This window comes from Natrix helvetica (assembly GCF_964273705.1).
Source record: "Natrix helvetica genome assembly, chromosome: 1".
NCBI lineage: Eukaryota > Metazoa > Chordata > Lepidosauria > Squamata > Natricidae > Natrix > Natrix helvetica.
The window spans coordinates 60,022,179-60,042,000 of NC_138548.1; the positions used below are offsets into that span (position 1 = coordinate 60,022,179).

At 32.8% G+C, this 19,822-nt stretch overlaps 1 protein-coding gene across 2 annotated transcripts in view; it reads left to right on the plus strand.

Moving 5' to 3' along the window:
* The window catches only part of BAZ1A (bromodomain adjacent to zinc finger domain 1A), a 52,288-nt gene extending 33,810 nt beyond the window's left edge, over positions 1-18,478 (plus strand). The window contains exons 15-27 of one of the 2 annotated variants that reach the window (XM_081937600.1): positions 150-315; positions 693-803; positions 3,405-3,529; positions 5,101-5,709; positions 6,306-6,469; positions 6,631-6,785; positions 9,150-9,298; positions 11,471-11,718; positions 11,805-12,034; positions 13,128-13,585; positions 14,924-15,066; positions 16,494-16,581; positions 17,233-18,478. In XM_081937600.1, the coding sequence (XP_081793726.1) occupies positions 150-315; positions 693-803; positions 3,405-3,529; positions 5,101-5,709; positions 6,306-6,469; positions 6,631-6,785; positions 9,150-9,298; positions 11,471-11,718; positions 11,805-12,034; positions 13,128-13,585; positions 14,924-15,066; positions 16,494-16,581; positions 17,233-17,423 (2,837 nt within the window). In that variant the 3' untranslated portion in view covers positions 17,424-18,478. The remainder of the gene's footprint in view (positions 1-149; positions 316-692; positions 804-3,404; positions 3,530-5,100; positions 5,710-6,305; positions 6,470-6,630; positions 6,786-9,149; positions 9,299-11,470; positions 11,719-11,804; positions 12,035-13,127; positions 13,586-14,923; positions 15,067-16,493; positions 16,582-17,232) is intronic. The other variant, XM_081937601.1, reaches the window with a different exon arrangement.
* Positions 18,479-19,822: the final 1,344 nt, after the last annotated feature.

Below are 19,822 nucleotides of genomic sequence, written 5' to 3' on the forward strand. Positions count from 1 at the left end.
CTTGCAGGAGTATTTTGAAGGACAATCATATTCAGTAACCTTTTAGTTATGAGGATACATATGGTTTGGTGAGGTAAATATTATTTCTATGTTAAAATGTCAAACCTAATTTTGTAATGAGGCCAACTCTTTTCATATATATTTATCAGCTGAAAAAATGAGGATTCTTCATGCTCTTTGTGGGAAACTTCTAACTCTTGTTTCTACTCGAGACTTCATTGAAGACTCTGTTGATGTATTGCGACAAACAAAACAAGAATTCAGAGAATTAAAAGCAGAACAGCATCGCAGAGAAAGAGGAGCTGCAGCAGCAAAGTGAGTTCAAATCTGACCAAGAGAAAGCAAAGTTGTAACTCTAGAAAGTTATTTTCTGCAAAATGTTGATAAATGTTGATACGCCCATGATAATTATAGTATCCTTTATAATAGTTTACAATTTGGTTGAGAAAAGCATTTAATGCTAAGATTAGTTTATTTCCCTTTATTTCAGGCAGTTTATAATGTTAGTATTTTTAATATAAAATTTAGTTATGTACTGATATTTTTTCAGATTTTAATGTGTTCAAATGCATTTAAGAATACAGAATATGTTAAGATTTGTGATATTCCACAGTGAGAAAATTGTGCTCACAGGAAATAAATGAAAATAATGTATGTTAATGTAATAAATTAATTATGCCATGTAACTTCAGAGTCCGCAGAAAAAAAGAAGAAAGATTGAAAGGGCAGGAACAAAAGATGAAAGAGAAACACGAGAAACTGAAAGAAATAGAGAAAAATCCTGCAGTTGAACTGTCTACTAGGTATGATCAATTGTTATTTAAGGCTCATATGTCACTATGCTGCTGCTTAACTGAATGCTTTGATATGGTTCTCTTAATCTATACCAGTGGTTCCCAGATTTTTCAACATCAGGCCTTTTTTTATTTTTTAGAAAACCTCATACCTGCTTGTTTCTTATTTAAATAAATTTCTGTTTTAACAAAATATGCCATAATTAAAACTCTAAATTTTAAAACATTTTTATATTAAAAAATAGGCACCGTTTTTATTTTTTCTTATACAGGTAAATCTTGACTTAGTCATTTGTTTAGTGACCGTTCAAATTTACAATAGTACCAAAAGAAGTGACTTAAGACTGTTTCTCACACAACTGTTGCAGCATCCCCACAATCATGTGATCAAATTTTTGGATGCTTGGCAACTGGTTCATATATATGACGGTTGCATTGTCCTGGGGTCATGTGATCATCTTTTGCGATCTTCTAACAAGGTTAATGGGGAAGCTAGATTTACTTTACCGTGTTACTAACTTAACCACTGCAGTGATGCACTTTACACCTGTGGCAAGAAAGGTCATAAAATGGAGCAAAAGTCACTTAACAACTGTCTCAGCAACAGAAATTTTCAGCTTAATTGTGGTAAGTCGAGGAATACCTGAAACAAAATTTAATAACGACATAATTCAACCTAAAGTAACAAAAATCAATTAAATTTAATGTGAGAAATATTTTCTTCATGAGTTGGAAAATTCTAGATTTAAAATATTTAGGTGCACAGCATAAATTATTTTAACATCTAATTTATTTCTTTGTTTCATTTTTTTGTTAAGAGTTTTTTTCACAGCGATCTATGGAAGAAAAGAATACTGCTTTTCCAACTTTTGGGTAAACCAGAAAATCTAAAATTCCTCTAAGCTTGAATTTTTGATGTTAGCTTTCTCATTCAAATCATGTTCAAATATGTCTGGTGCTGAAATCAAACAACAATGCTGCATGGATTGTGTACTAATTCATGAATAGAAATACCTGAAGATTTATTTGAAATTAGAAGATAAATTCCTTTTTGTTGCAGTCCTGGTGGAGCACGATTTTGTTCTTCATACCCTTTATATATCTTGTTCAAATTATGGTACTATAATTGCATGAAATCACAAAAAAACCAGCTTTCATTGCCCTAGCTTGACATATGACATCTTCTGTAAGATTATTGTGACATTTCGTTGAATTTCCAAAATGTAAAATTTCTAACAACATTTTCTTGCTATTGGTATTTAGTACCATCACAGTTGCTCTTAAGAAGCTTCAAAGAAGTTGCTCCTGTACTATATGCCTTCTTAGCTATAAATAATACCGGTAACAGTTCCGAAGAAGCTTCTGATATTTTGGATGATAAACAGCTGCAGCAGAATTGGATGCCATGTATTTCAGTTTTTGAACTTTAGAATCACATTCCTTGGGCTTGTCTTTCAAATACTCTGTTTTTTGTAATGTGTCATTCAACATTACAAAATGATATGAATGCACAATACTGTTGTTCAGATCTAAATGGCATTTTACACACATTTGAATAGTCAATTGACAGTGAAGCTGCAATAGAGTATTGATTGAATCTTTTTAACTATGGCCATCTTAGTGTTATTAAAATATGTATGTATGTATGTATGTATGTACGTACATACATACATACATACATATATATATATTTATCAGCACAAATACAACATATATATATATATATATATATATATATATATATATATATAAGACTTACAGAAAGACGGCAACTCCGTTCCCATTTTAAGCCCATGCTTGAAGATGGCAGGTGAGATCCTGCCGAAACGTTGCAAAGACAATCTCAACCTTACACGGGAAAAGACCCGAATACAACAAAACCAGCATATATATATATATATATATATATATATATATATATATATATATATATATATATATATATATATATATATATATATATATATATATATATATATATATATATATATATATATATATATGTAGTAATTAAAAAATTAAAAATAAATTTAACTGATGCAAGTTGTTTTACAGGAATTGGTATTGATACTTGCTATTGTTACTTGCATTCTTACATATTCTTACTCCATTGCAAATCAAAACTCAACAGTCTTGATCATTCCCAAATTGTCATAAGTTTGCCTAAAATATTGACAATGTTCTACCACTTTCTACAACAAACTATAATTTTCTTTTTAAAAGCATTACATTCTCATGCTTCCCCCAACTAGAATTTTTTTTATATTTGTACACCCTAGGGGATCCTGAATCCTGGTTTCGGGATACTTGAGCTGTCTACGATTAATATAAACTTAGCTTTCCAATTATTTTCAAGTCCTTTTCAAATTACTTCACTGTTTATATTTGAAGGATGATACACCCTAACAGTTATTTTAGTATACCTTCAAACTATAGGTCAACATTCTTTAGTCATTGCAAAACTTCCTTTCCTTAGAAATCTATTCCCAAAAAATAGCCACACCTTTCTCCCCTTTTGATATCAACATAGATGGGACAATCAAATGTTGTTTTATGTTATCTATCTTTCATTGAACCTGTGTTTTTTCCTGTCCATTTTTATGTCTGTAGTATCAGTGATGAAGATCGAGAAGAGCTTGATACAAGTACAGAAAGCAAGGGGATTGAAACAAAGGAGCAAGAAGTGGATACCATGACAGATGAAGAAGGTAACTCCTCGCCTAATAAAAAAAAAGGTATTTGTTAAACTTTAATTTATATTGACTCAAACTTAATTTTTAAGGTTGTTATTGGAATGAAAGAGTATAACTGGAACTTCAGCATTGTTTCCTTTTCACCAAGGTAAAGTCAGATTGGATTATTTATCTGAGGTAAAATATGCATACTCTTGAATAATTTTATATAATAGACTATATTCTTGTTTTTATACTTTTACTGTGTCGTCACTTTTCGTTCCCCTGACTATTATCTGACTTATTTCATTATCTGAAATTCTATGACTCATATAATTGCATTGATTTCTAAGGCAAGACAGTATACAATATTAGAAAAAAAATAAAGTTGTATACTTTACTGCAATTGATCATTCCATTAGAAAGAAAGGGTGTTATTCTTTGTGTGTTAGTTACTGCAACCCCTTACTCTATTTCAGTGGTGTTTTGAGGAAAGAAAGATGGGAAGGAATTTTATGTTGTTTCATGGAAGACAAGATAAAATGCAACTACTGCTAGTTTTCAAGTTATGACCATTTGTTTAACAACAGTTCAAAAATATGAACTGAACAGAATTTATAATTTATGACCTGTATTCTCACTTATGACTATGTACCACCCCCTTGTCACATGTTTGTAACTTAGGCACTTGGTAACTCTTGCATTTATAACTACTTGTAGCATCCTTTGATCACATGATTTCAATTTATGACCCTTTTTCCTGATTTCCAGCAAAAAACACTCACTGTGGAAACTGGAATACACTTGCTTAAGAACCAAGGTTTAATGACTGTAAACATTATTGCAAAATTGAATCTGATTCAATTTGTGACCACAATGGAAAGTCAGCTGTAGTAGTACGTTGAGAACTACCTGTAAAAGGACTACCTTTTACTTGTACACTGCCCAGAGTTCCTCTGTAAGGGAGATGGTCAGTTTCTAAATTTAATAAATAAATGCAGCTACTAATCAGTCTTAGTTCACAGCCAGATTGCAAAAAAAACTCTTCATATAAAATATCTTTATAAGTTGCCTCCAAAATAAATTTCTACTCTTCTGAACAAAATATTGGAAATAAATTATATAAAGATGCTTAGGGCTCTGTATATACATTTGTCCATCAGTAGAATAAGTATCTGAAAACAAACACAATGGGATGAGATTTTATTTAGTAGGAGAGCCAGCAAAATAAACACCTGGTTGAAATTGGGCTGGCTCCAGCCAGGAGCTGCAGAGAAAAAGAAGTTTCCTCAGTGTGGCTTCATGGGAGAAACCAATGGGCAATGGCTCAGTATGTTACTTATTTCTTCAGTCTAAGCTCCAACATTTTTCTTTCTTTGTCATGTAACCCAGAACTGAATTGTAATCAAGGGGTTGGAGAGAATATCAGTAGCCATTCTCTATACTTTCTCTGCTGCGTTCAACCAGCAGTACATTAAGAGGAATATTATAAATTTAGAATTTAAGTTGGATATTTTGCATGAAATGTTGGTTTTTTTTTTTTTTTGTAATCTGTAAAAAAAAAAAGATTAGTGATTAATTAAGCTGTTTCTCCTGTGCACATATCTGTAATTTTTCATGTCAACTGCTTTTAGGGCAAGGAGAACAGAATGGCTTTAAAGATTTTACAAGACCAGTGGGGACTACTGATGATAAATGTGAACTGCTTACCGCAGAAGAAGAGGCAGCTTTAAAACAAGAGCAACAAAATAAAGAAAAGGAACTTATAGAAAAGATTCAGAAAGCTACCGTCTGTACCAATATTTCTTCTTTGGGTCGTGACCGCTTATATCGGCGCTATTGGCTTTTTTCATCGGTTCCAGGACTATTTGTGGAAGAAGACTATTCAGGTCTTACAGAAGACATGCTGCTGCCTCGGCCATCTTCATTTCATAATAATGTACAGGCTCAACTTTCAGAAAAATCTCAGATAGTCGTTAAAACTGGAGAGTCTTTGACAGTAGAATCTACCTCCAAAACTTGCCAAGATTTGGAAACTAGTGCTATTGTAAATGTATCACAACCAATACAAAAGCCAAATAGGTGGTGCTTTTACAGTTCTCAGGAACAGTTTGACCAACTCCTAGAAGCTCTCAATTCCCGAGGATATAGGGAAAGTGCCTTGAAAGACGTTCTTTTACAGGAAAAATCCAGAATATGTGAACAATTTAGTAGTTTTCCTATTGAAAAATTCTATATTTCAGGTAAACATTCTAAGTGTTTGAATGTAGGCTTTTTGGTTATTTAGTTTATATCATGTAGAATTTGTTCTTCTCTTAACAGTTGAGACAATTTGAGATTAAATGAATTATAGCTTGTTTATACAGTACTATCAATATAATCCATGCATTTTGCAATATGTTCTTTAACTAAACAAAAAATCTTACTAGGACTATATAAAACATTCCATACTTTGCAAAGATTTTGCTACATATTAGATTTTATTTATATATTTCACTATGCCCAAAAACTTTAGATGGCTAACATCCTACTGAAATCTTATAAAATAACCCCCCCTAACAGAAATGTCACTGTAATAATATAAAAATAAGAGATATCAAAAACAATCTTAAATTCTGACTCTTAACTTTTGAATGCTCTCTCAAAGAATCAGTTCTTTGTTGCTGGGCAGAAAGTGTGGGCTCTTTGAACAGTATATTCCGAGCAGCGTTGTTATTCCAAAATATTGTTACAGCATTACTAATACAAAATAATTAAATGATATTTATCACAGTAATACTAAAAAAAAAGATTAATGGTCAAGTATGAAGGTATTTTGTATAATCTCTTAATGTTACAGAAAAAACACAGAATGAAGCCAAGCCACAATTTGGACGTGGAAAAATGCAGAATGGCTGTGATATAGTCCAAAAATCTGCAGAAAAGCAACTTGAATTAAGACTTAGAGACTTTCTCTTAGACATTGAAGATAGAATTTTCCAAGGAACATTGGGCTCCATTAAGGTATTTGACACCTTAATTTTTATAGAGAATGGTATATTGTGAAATTGCTGAGCTCTTTCAAAGCACTAATTTTATTTGCTTGAAAATGCAAATGCAATTTAAAATACTAGTTAGATTTTTCTGTGTGACAGATACCTAAATAAATATAATTAAACTTACAGGTAATGGACAGATACAGTTGGAGAGCAGCCTTAGAAAATGGGCAGTATGAACTTCTAAATGAAGAAAATAAAGAAAACGGTGTAATAAAATCTGTTAATGAAAATGTAGAAGAGATGGAAATAGATAATCAAATAAGAATTCTTGCAAAAGACAGGTAACAGTTCTTGTCTAGATATTTTATTTTTAAATTAATATTTGAATGGATAGATTTCATCTCTAACCACCCATTTCATATTCCAGGATATAATCCTGCAATCTTAGAAAATGTTGATCAGTCAATATTCTCTTTGGATTTTTTTAAAAATAGAGTTTGTGCATATAATAGAGAAAGCCTAAAACACATTGGGAAAAGTATTTTGTCATTAATTTGCACAATATTGGTTTGTTAATTTTTGTACAATATCAAACTCAATACATACATTTTATGAAACTGCAATTATTAATAAACAACACCAAAAAGGAATTAAGAGAGATGTGCAAAGGCACCACTAGATAGGAGAGAGAATTTAGTAAGCCAGGACTGTATAAATGATTTAACGTATGGTAAGAGATCTGAGAGAAAGGGTAGCCTTCCCTCCACCATTTTTAAAAAACAAATTCTGTTTTATAATAAAAGTGAACCAGCATCTAAATTTAAAAGTAAGACTGTTGAGAATCTCCCCCCCCCCCCAATTTAAGCTTGGCTATTTATAGGAGAAAATGGCTAACCTACAACTATTTCTCCTTTTTTTTTTTGCTTAAAAATAAATGAGCTATAGCTCAATGATACACCACAAATATTTTTTGCAGAAGTTCTCAAGCTAAATCACTAAAAATTGCAGATAAGATTCTTTTCTTAAACACTGGAGAGCAAAATCACCAATCATTAAGATATTGGCCAGTGACCTGACTTAATATAGGTGATGACTTGTAGGTAATGACGTGACACTGTGTCATTCAAGTAATCACATTTCTGAATACAGTAAATACAGTGGAGGGATGGATCTTTTTGTAGAAGCATATTTTTTGTATATAAGAACATTTAACATAGCTCTAGTAATGATTGTGTGAAGCATGCTAATATGGAGCCCTTGATGCGTTTTGAGTTTCGTTGGTATATTGCAGACATTTTCTTACCAAACTTGGTAACATATTCATTGCTAAATGGGAATTGACTTTGCTCTCTGTTTATACATAGTAACTTATTCTGTCAGAGTTGGTTGATGCAATGTCATTTTCTCCATGGTAGTTCTTTGACTAGGTCGTTGTTTACTGCTTGTTTGTCTGAGTCAGTACTTCCTTGATTTGAGTATTATTTGCAACTTCATTGTCTGGTGATAATCCTAGTGTTATTCCGTGGTTATCTGGATGTTGATTGCGGGCAAGGAAGTGTTCTAGTGTTTTTGTTTCCTTTTTAGCTTTTTTATTGTCTCTTGTGAATGGTGTGTAAAAGTTGTTTATGTGCCCGTTCATGGCTGATTTCTCTAAGTGCCAAGCTTCTAAGAATTCTCTAGCAGTTTTTGGATTTAGCTTGGGCTAGGATGCTCACAGTTTCTAATTGAAACTATGATTAAATCTCTCCATATGTTGGCCAATGGTCATTATAATTAATTTGCTAACTAAACAGTATAATTATTTGTAAAGACATAAGACTAAACAATTTTCTGAAACTTTCATAATTAAAAGAAAAATTGTGAATTTTTAAAAATGCATTAAAAATGGATGTGCTAAAATCTTGATATTACTAAGATTTAAATATAGCACAACATTGTAATTGATGGCCTATTAGATATTACAAAATCTAATATACTAATACTCTTTCAAAATTTTCTGAGAAAGGAAATGCAGTTTTAAGTAGTTTCTTTATAAACACCATCTGAACCAGAGAATTCTGGTGTCATTTTTTTATGAATTGCACAAAACATATTGGTACTGCTTTGTTCTCTGCTTTTAGAATAAAATATGGCTTTTATATTTGTTTGTATGTTTATTTATACACCACCAGAGTCTCTCTGTGAGAGTCGGGCAGTTTATAAATGTGATAAATGAATTTCAGCAGTTATATTCTGTTCAAACAGGCTTTTGAAGTTGATTTATGTGTAAATGCTTCTTAATAAAGTATTTATTGCAGTTGTAAGTTATACTTAGCAGGATGCAAATTCATGAATTCTCATCCTGATCATTCTTATTCCTTATTCCATATAGGTGAAGTGAAAGGGGGCAGAGGCTTTGTTGCAGTCACATAGTGTAGAACTACCTTGCTCCTTGCATTTACTTTTCCACTCACATTCTGGCGGCCTAGAAACAGTTAAAGACAGTTGTTCCATAGAGCCTCTGGGGAATGAATAATCACTCTTAGATTTACTGCTTTTATAGTTACTTGTGCTTTTCCTGGTCATTATGTTTTTATTCTGATTTTATGTTATAATCTATCAGGATTATTTTTGTTGAACCTGGCAATATGTAAACACAATAAATTAATACCAAATGCAATAAATACATGGTTTAAGTTATTGATCAATTTTAAACTTTATTTTAGATTGATAGGATTAAAACCTGAATCTCGAAGTACTACTTCAACTAATGCAAGTACACCACAGCCTATGAATAACACTGTACATTATTTGGCATTGGCGTTGCTTCAAATACAGCAAGGAATTGAACGCAAATTTCTCAAAGCCCCACTTGGTAAGTGTTTACTTCTGGAACTCTGTTGATTTATGAAGGAAAAAGTAATCTGGATCAAACAGATGTGTCAACTGATTGCCTAGCAGATATATTAAGCAGTTTGTTAAAATTGGGAATATGCAAAGAAGTTGGAGTTTTAAAATTGTCACTGTATTTTAGAGACAAGTGACCTGAACATGCGTGCAAATTAGTAAAAAGGGAACTCCAAACAAGCTCTCCGTCTGTACTTTTCATCCTAAATCCAAAGAAATAAATTTACAGAGAATCTTCAGAAAAACTGGACAAATAGATCATCTTAAAATGGATTTGAAAACCCCTGTAATAAATAGGGACAATAATGAAGCACACTTGAAGCTTTTTCTTATTCAATTGCTAAGTCATATCCGAATATTCACGACCCTGTGGACCATAACATGCCAGGCTCCCCTGTCCTCCCTTATCTCCCAGAACTTACCAAAATTCATGTTCATTGCCTTCATGACACTATCTAGTCATCTCATCTTTTGTCTCAGGCAAAAAACAATATACATAATGGAGGGTTGAAAATATTTGTAAAACTGCAAAATTCACAATCATTTTGGTAATAAACATTGCTACAGTGAAAGACAAAGTCAATTTTTTGCCACACTCTTTTATTTCCCATTTCTCCTCCCTATCCCAATGGTTCTGGTTCCTATAGCAGTGCAATCTTATTTTTGGAAAAAATAGGCTATGCTAGTGAAAGGTTCTCTTCTGTTTCCAAATGAACTTGAAATACGGTAACTAGGCAATGCAGAAGAAAATAAAAGAGACCAGAAAAGTGATAAAAGGAGGAAGAGAGAAGATCAGAGTAAATATGGTAAACAATAGATTTTCTTCCATAAAAAAAATAGCCTAAAATGATAATCTAAATATGACATATTTTTCCAAAGTATTGCTTTTCATAAAGTGCATGGCACTTGTCCAGCTTTATAACCAAGGTAATGGGACAAAGCTGGAATTGTCTATTCCAAAAACAAACGTGCTGGTATTATTAGGGTAAAAGTTCTCATAGACACAGGAGTTTGATGATCTGGCAGGAACATAATTATTTCAAAGAAGTGAAATTATATCCAAAGGGAATGGTAGCTTTTCTTTTTCTTTTGGGCAGCTTCAATTTGGTCACTGCCTTTTAAAATGTCATTAATTTGTGGCATTAATACAGATTTGTCATGCCACTGGACTAAATTAAGATTATATTTTGTTTGACCTTATTGTAGTACGTTTTAAATAAATTGTGGAAGAATGAACCCTAGCTAGTTTTTTATCTTCCAACAAATTGGCATTTGAAATCACATTGCCACTCTCATTGGCTCGTTTTTCATATGTGTGAAAAATTTATGTGCAGAAGAATTATTTATCTAATTCTTTTGACATTACAAGAAAGAAAAGAGACATTATAGTTTAAATAGTAACTGGTAATTCTTGAAGGTGAATTTCATTATGTGCAGATGAATTAATATTCTGAATTTTAGGGAGTCAGTAAGCAGGTATATCACCAACAATCTGATTTCTGATAAAGGAAAAGTAGTACAATGTATGCGTGTTTGTTTAGAAAGATGATGATATTTTTAGTCTGTGCTACTGAAGAGGACTATTGCAATCAAAAAACACTGGGGTAAATTTACAAATTTTATTCTGTTTTTCACATTTTAGACACCAGATAACTGTGTTATGTCCACCTAATTATTCTAAGCCATCTTTCCAGTATACAGATTCATGATATTATATGAATTATTTATATTATATTCTAATTTTATAGATTATTTTAAAAATAGTTTCTTGAATAATAACTTCTGTGACAATTAAAGCTGAAGTAGGATCACAGAGAAACTAACACTATGTTGTTTATAATCTAGATAGATCCTCTATTGTCTGAATCTGATCATTAACCAGTTTCTAATTTCTCATTAGCTTTTGAAGTTTTCTAAAACTTTTTGGAATACCAAATGTTCGCATCTATCAAATGACTCCATTTAGTTCATTTAACACTGTGAAAAAGAGACTATATTAAAATTTACAAAATGAATATATTACTTTTAAACAAGGTTGATTATTCTGCATATTTTTGTGCTATGCAAATAGTACTAGAACACAGATGTTTTGCTGCATAATAAATAATAGTGTGATATTATTTGTTTTCTTTATTTGAAGATGGCAGTGATGGTGGCCGTTTACACAAAACAGTCTTGGATCGCTGGCGAGAATCCCTCCTTTCTTCTGCTAGCCTCTCTCAAATCTTTCTTCATCTCTCAACACTGGAGCGAAGTGTAATCTGGTCTAAGTCTATTTTAAATACTCGGTGCAAAATGTGTAGAAAAAAAGGAGATGCTGAGAGCATGGTGCTTTGTGATGGCTGTGATCGAGGCTATCATATCTACTGTATAAGACCAAAGCTTAAGGTAATTTGAAGTAGTTTCTTTAGAATGTTAAAACTTATTTCTGATGTACAAAAACATTTCAGTAATACATTCTGGCTCTCTTAAAGGCTGTTCCTGATGAAGACTGGTTTTGTCCGGAATGTCGACCTAAGCAGCGCTCTAGGCGACTTTCATCCAGACAGAGACCTTCTGTGGAAAGCGATGAAGAGGCTATAGAAGAAATTAAAGAAGAAGATGAAACTAGTTATGAGGAAACAGGGCAAAGTGAAGATGATTATGAAGAGGAAGAAGAGGATGAGAATATTGATAATTCTGATTCTCAAGAAGATGAAAAAAGGTAAATCCAAAACTAAGTTAGAAATGTGCAGAAGTTGCATACAGACTTCCAGTAGTCTCTAGTTTTCTTTCTAGGGATACAAATCTTGGAGACATAAGCAAGAGAACACATGTGTATATTAGTTTGACACAAACAACCACATGACAAAGTAACAATGGAGCATTGGGATAACTGCAAGAAATATTATTTTCCTACAAGTAAGAACTGGTGGGATACAATAGACAAATGGAAAATGAAGATGCTAAAGTGCTCTGGAATTTTAGAATCTGAACAAACAAGCACTTGCCACATAACAACACAGGTTTAACAATTGTCAATAAGAAATACCAAAAAAAGTTTGTACAGTGGATGTGGCAGAACCTGGAGACAGCAGAATAGAAGAGGAAGAACTGGAGAAAATTGCATTATACTTGAATAAAGTACAGTAGCTACCTATTTATCTATTCATAGATTTAGCCTTTGGTTTCAACATTTAGCTAGAGAGATGGACTACTCCTGACTGCACATTCTTCTAGAATCTAGATCAAGAGTGACTGAAGATCTGTATAGTAATTTAATGTTCTCTACCTGTTAGTGTTAGTATGCCAGAAACATCTTGTAATTCATCCATATTCCAGAAAACACCAAATTAAAGTAGTCCATTATACTGCACTTCAGGCGATTTCTTGTAGATTTGTTTAGAATTTCCAGTTAGTTAAAAAAGGTGAGACTGACTACTAGAACGACTAACTGGAAAAATATATTTCTAGACTTTAAACTTTTTCATTGACTATTGTTTATCATATTTAAACTCCTGTATTAATTGACACCAGGTTATATAAAGAAATGCTAATATCCATTTTGGAATGTCCTTGTGCTAACATTACCATCTTTGAAAACGATCATTTGTGCGCTTTGAAAGTAATAACATAGCTGATGATTCTAGAATGGAATTTCTCCACTGCAGTGTCCCATTTGTACTGTACATACACTTAAAAAATCTGATTGAATGTATCTTACTTTTTTCGTTAAGTGCTGAATTCACAAGTTTAAAGAATAAAACAATAAAAAAATATAGTATCACAAACATTTATAATTGTCTAATTTCTTACAGCTTATCCAAATTAGGGAACCCTCAAGTAAAACTTACTTTAAGAACAAGAGCCTCAAAGCTTGCTAGTAATCAGTTGAGTACTGGAAGATACAACTCTCGCAGTCAGCAGAACACACCTAAGCAAATTGGCTCTTCGTATAAAGCTCCTGGAAAGAATATTAGAAAAACAAAATCTGCTCCTCCATCAGTGACAAAAACACTACGACTTAGCAGTCGTATTACTCGCCATAATCAAGAGATGCTGAAGGCAGATGCGTTTATAGAGTTGACCAGCCATCGAAGACAACGCAGAGGAACGAAGACAACAGACACTACTCCAGACAGTAGTTCTGGTTCCTTTGGCTTCAGAATTATTGAGGAAATGAATTTAAGGAAAGAGAAAAGCTCTCCGATTTCAATAGAAAAAAAAACACAAGATACAGACCGCCCCAAAAGGGGTAGGAAACGTCAGTCTACAGGTATATCAAATTTTTAAAATAAAATTGACTGCCAGAATAAATTCAGCTCATATTTAGTGTCACTTGGTTGCTTTGTGAAGTACTCCAATACTGCTTTCGATTATTAAGAATGGAGGGTATTTAATGGGTTAATTTGCAAGCATAAAATTATTTGTAGCAATATTGAAGAAATACTGCTTGCCTACTTTGATTTGGGGTAGCTTGAATAGGATGAGAATTCTTAACCGAATCATTTCAGCAGAGTTTATTTTCAGTTTTTTATGCTTATTGACTAGCCAGCTTCATAATATTCAACATAATATGTTGAAAGCAAACAGAAACCAGGATCAGAAAATGCTTGGAATAGTTGAAAATGCCTAAATAAAATATTGTTCATTGGTGACATGAGTTTCTCTCAGGGTGGGCAATTGATAATATTTGTATGATGACATCATTGTGATTTGCTGCAGACACCATTGATCGGAGAAACTATCTTTGTTGATGCTGTGTTTGCATCAACTTTTGTGAATTTAACAAGAAGCTTGAATTGAAATAAATTAGCACAAGTGCCAATACAGCTATCTGTTTCCCGATCATGTTTATCTTCATAAAATAGAACAAGCCAGGCTCAGAACAATTTATTTCTAATTACACAGTATGGAATTGTAAAAAGTACTTTTTCTTTCTTGTGTTCCAATTTTGAGACTATGGGAGTCTAGTTGTGTAAATAGGCATGGAAGATTAATTGGCAAATGAAGTCTCTTTTAATTCACCTTTTTTGGCTGAAACACTTGGGATTGAGTTACATCTGCATTCTGGAAACAAGTAATAAATGAAAACTATACAACCATCCATAGCACGCTCATTCAGTAACCACTCATTCAGCAACTGTTCTAAGTTACAACATGCTAAATGCAGGATTTTGGGATCATCCTTATAATTCGGCTTTTGCAGTATCCCTGTGATCAAGCGATTACAATTTGAGCACTTGAGAACCAACTCACAATTATGACAGTGCAGTGTTCCATGGTAATGTGATTACCATTTTCAACCCTTACTACTGGCTTTTGACAAAGTCAGTGGGGAAGCCAACAGGAGGTTGCAAATAGTGATCACATGATCATAGGAACTGTGCACACAGAATTCATCTAACAACTGGAACTGCTGTTATAATTAAATGTGATGTTACATTTAATGATTGCATCACTCAGTGACAAAAGTTCCTAATTACCATCATTGAACAAAGGCTACCTGTAATCCAAAGACCTGAACAAGTTTATAATGCTGGATATATTACATTTTCTCTACTTTCTCTACATTTGTCTTTTTTTATGTCCATGTGTGATCCTATTATTCCAGAATCATCTCAAGTGCCACTAAATCGGAGGACCTCAGGGCGTCAGGGTGGAGTACATGAATTATCTGCTTTTGAGCAGCTTGTTGTAGAACTGGTGCGACATGATGACAGTTGGCCTTTTATGAAATTGGTTTCCAAAATACAGGTAACTAATAATTTCAGAGTACTAAAATAATTAACTTGAATGTATATTTATTGGAAATAATTGCAAGGGGGAAAAATGACTAAATGTAAATGAAATCTGCTGTTCATAAATGTTATATTGGGAAAGAAAATTGCAAACAAATAAATAGGCCTCACATAGATAAAATTAAAACCTTTTAGATTTCTTGAGTAACATACTAAAATTCAAGTCATAGAAATATTCAAATTACATTTTGAAATTCTCTCCTTCATTGAGACTTGCAAATGCACTTATTTTTGCAAATAGATGGCAGTGTTATGATAGGAAGTAGTGAATGCATCAGTATAAAAAATGTTGGTGCTTCTCAGAGAACTTAACTGTAATGGACCAGAAATTATTATGTGAAATAACAATTCATAAACAAGACAGCTATTGAAGACAGGGAGAAAATAGAAGTTACAATAAGGTTTCAGCAGAGGGCAGTGTGTATCTGACTTATCTGGGCTCAGAAGCTAAGTGGTCATAATACAGCTGGTATTAGGTGGGAGTAGAGAATACCAAGACAATAAGGTAGATTGGAAAGTTTAAAAACCTCTTTCCAGACAAAGGAAATGGCAAACCACTTCCATATTCTTTCCAGGAAACCCTACATGAAAGTATCTAGGAAGTCAAGTTAAATTTGAAGGAATTTTCACTTAAGTATCACTACATGTGCTGTTTGAAAAATAACAAATATGCTGTTAGGTTATATAATCAGTAAGCTAGCTTTGATGGGTAGTATGGATGCAGAACTAATTAATATGTGTAGTATTATTAAAATCAACTAAATAATATTGCTTATGCTCCAAAACAGTTAGCTAAATTCAGTGAATTAAAAAAAGCAAGTTAGTGCTTGGTTGAGAAATGTTCTTTAAGCCCCCCCCCCCCCCCCCGGAGTATTACGGTACATACCTTGGTCTTCAGGTGGTCTTGGTTAATTGACCATTCCTGGGGAGGTTAATGGTCATCTCATTGATTGAAACACTGATTAATTTCCCCTTCAAATGAACTGATAATCCTAGAGGTTCACATATTTTTGCCATATAGAAATATGTAGTTTTGAGTCCTTTTCCTTAATGAGTAATGAACAAATATATTTGCTTATTTGGGTTTTCTCTATGTACTTTTAGGATGTACGGAGATGTTTTAGATCATGTTTAGACAGAAATATTTAAAATTCAAATGGGTTCTCAAACTTCATGTTTAAACACTTTGTGTTAAACTATAATTTTCTTCCACACAATCTGAAAACTAATTTATGTCAAATATAGTTATATGGATTTCATTTTTCATACCAAAGAAGACCAATTGCTTGGAAGCAAAGGACTTGCCTAGGAATGAAGAAAAAAATGTTTTGTTTTGTATGAAATTATTTCTTAATTTTTTTTGGTTTACTTTATACTGTACAGGTACCAGACTACTACGATATAATAAAAAAGCCCATCGCTTTAAATATAATCCGTGAAAAAGTGAACAAATGTGAATACAAAGTAGCCTGTAAGTAATGTTGACTAAATAAATTAACAATGTTTAAAACAATTTAATTTAAATAACCACAGGCTTTTGGATAATGAATATAGAAAATAACACTGGAATAGGAACCTCCAGTGCAATAGTTCTAACAGCATTTGGCTTATATTACATGCATTGGTGCTTAGAATACTATATACTAGAGTTCTGCAGTGCTACAGATTCAAAAGGAAAAGTATGTTTTGAAGTGCAGAGTTACTCCTTACACTGGCAGCTCTTTTAAGCAGCTGCATTTTTTGCCTTGAGTTGTGTGAGGCTGTAGTATATTTTCCCTTTTGAATCAGAAACACGGCATTCCCCTGGGACATACCTATGTAAACACAATTAACATTTAAATAAAATATTAGAATGTATTGTTTCTCCGTCACATTTATGCTGTCTTATTCTGAGAGAAAGATTGTGATCTCCCCTTACAATTCCAATCTGAGAGGTTCCTTGGGGTGGGAGAGCTGCTGGCATAAGAATGGTATTTAGATTTAAAAAAAAAACAGGTCTCTGGTCCTTAACCACTATATTGGATTAGTCTCATAGAAGCAACTGCAATTTCACAGATAAACTCTTTGTTTAAAAATAATTGCTTTTAGGACTATAAAGGCATATTTATATTTTTCCTTACAGCGGAATTCATTGAAGATGTTGAGCTGATGTTTTCAAACTGCTTTGAATATAATGCTCGTAATACAAGTGAAGCAAAAGCTGGAACAAGACTTCAGGCATTTTTTCATGTTCAGGCTCAAAAACTTGGACTTTCAGTTGCATCAGGTTACATGAACCATGTTGTTCCAGCAGCCAAAAAGTCACGCATCTAACTTCTTTTTACATCTTAAGAAGAACTTCTTAGGACTTAAATTAGAAGAAGCCTTTATATTTTCATAGAAAATGAAACACTTAAATCATGCAGCCATAGAAAGCAATAACATCTGCCACACCTTGGAAGTGTGGCCTGCACTATATTCTCAATTTATTAAGCACTCAGGAAAATGTAGGAATGGTTCCCCTTTCTACAGTTTTGTTCAGTGTCTAATAATTTTGATATGTATTGAATACAGTACTGATTTATAGTAGCTTTGGTATTTTAAAGACCATTTTTGTCCAAATGCTTTTTTTTTCAGCACCAGCTATTCTTATATTGTTTTAGAGAACAATATTTTCTTTTGTAGACTGTGGCATAGTTTTGTAAGAATTTTACCTTGGCTATAATCATAATATGCAATACGTACAGTAGAAAGAGTAAAATATATGAAGTCATTGCATACCAGTTTTTGACACTACGTGAATGAGTACAATTTTATATATTTTAAATTACTGTGCCAGTGCTGTTTGGAAAAATTAAACTTGACTTTATTAAGTAAGATATTTATTTAGCTTACAAATAATTTGTGTATTTGTTTTTTATTTATAAAATATTTACTTTGCAAATTAAAAAAAACCCTTAATTTTATTTTCATTGTGTTTTGTTTATACTTTTCTTTTTATCTGGGAGTTCTTCCACCAAAACAGTAACTTACCAAATATATTCATTTGTACAATTTTGGTAAAAAATGAAAAAAAATCAAGTATTATTTTACATGTACTAGTGAACAACTCCCTTTGTGAAACTAACTTCTATGGGTAGATTTGTTCCTACGGGTAGTTAGTTCAGGTAAGTGGTGTGATACCTTAACCATCAGATGATTGCCATTCATCAGCTGTACTGCTTGCATACTACATGTCATGCTTTTTCACAGGCAGCTTCAAAACAGCTGCCTAATTATTTTTCTAAAGGTTTATCAATTTAGTAAATATTTTTCTTCAAATATTGTTCAATGTTTTTTTAAAATCTTCATTAATTTACAAGTCAGAATTAAAGTTACTGATCTACTTACTTTTGTCTCAGCATTGTGTATCATTTTCAAATGTGTTTAGCTTACAGGAAGACAAAATTTGCAGGGTATTTTAATGATGGACAACATAACTGTTTCCACCATTTCTTGTTCACTCACTTCTGATTCTTTATAACATACATCATTTTGTCAGGATTGTCTATCAGTAAAGGCTTGATGGCACATAATCCAACCCATGCTTCCTTGCTTCATTGTGTCCTTGAAGGTTGATGCTTGTGTATCTGGCCATCTTGCCTTCTGTCAGCATTTTTTATAATTGCCTTCAGTCATTAGGATCTTCTCCAGAAAATCTAGATTTTGTATTATTTAATTTAAACATCTACACTTTACTTCGTTCTTAGTGCTTTGACACAGGATTCTAATTTTAACTTCATCTATTATTGGTTCCTGGTAATCATAAAATGTCTTCACTAAGTAACTGATGGCCCACTAAATCCTTGTTTTTAGAAGTGTGACTTTCTATGTTTTTTTTCATTTTGTGCATTTAGTAGTTTCACTCTATGGATTGTTGAAGTCTGAATCACAAAAACTGTAGGATAAGAGCAACTATTTTGTAGTTTGAGTATTTTTAGCATTTTTCTTTTTTTGTTACTGGAATATAAATAGATCTTTCCTGTCTTGGCCATTACTGGCTGTGATTCATACTATTGTGAATCACAAATAGTGCTTTAATTATACCGTGTACAGATAATACTTGGAAGATGCCAGACCCCACTCCACCCCACCCCAAAAACTACTTACGATCCAGTTTCAAAATTGTGGCTGCTGCAGAGCTTCACAGTCACATAGAATAGAATGTAACAGAGTTGGAAGGGACGTTGGAGTGTTGCGGCAGACTGGGGCAGGAAACCTCAGTCAGCCAGAAATTGGGACGTGAGACCACAAGGTGCAAGAGAAAACAGGTTTAATGATGCATCAGAGTTCAGAGCATTAACACAGCAAAGTCTGAACTGCCCTGGCTAGGCCAGGACAGAGCTTTTATACCCCCTCGGAATTCAGGGGGTTACCCAGGCGTGTTCTTCCAAGGAAAAGGAGGTGCGAGGGGAGGTTACATCTTGGATTTATCATTATCATTACAGCGTTTACAGTAAGATGTTACAAAGGTTACAAATGTTCTTTTTGGAATATTACAGAAACAGAAGTAAAACTGTTGATTACAAAGAAAGAGAAGTAAAATGTTAGCATTTGCAATCTTTCCATACCAAAGTTTATTAAGACGCTAAATGCCACTTCCTTATCTTACACCATCTGTTTTTCTATGCCCAACTGTGAAGCGTTTTGCAACCTATGTTTCAATAAGATTTGTAATACTTCCTATGCAAGCT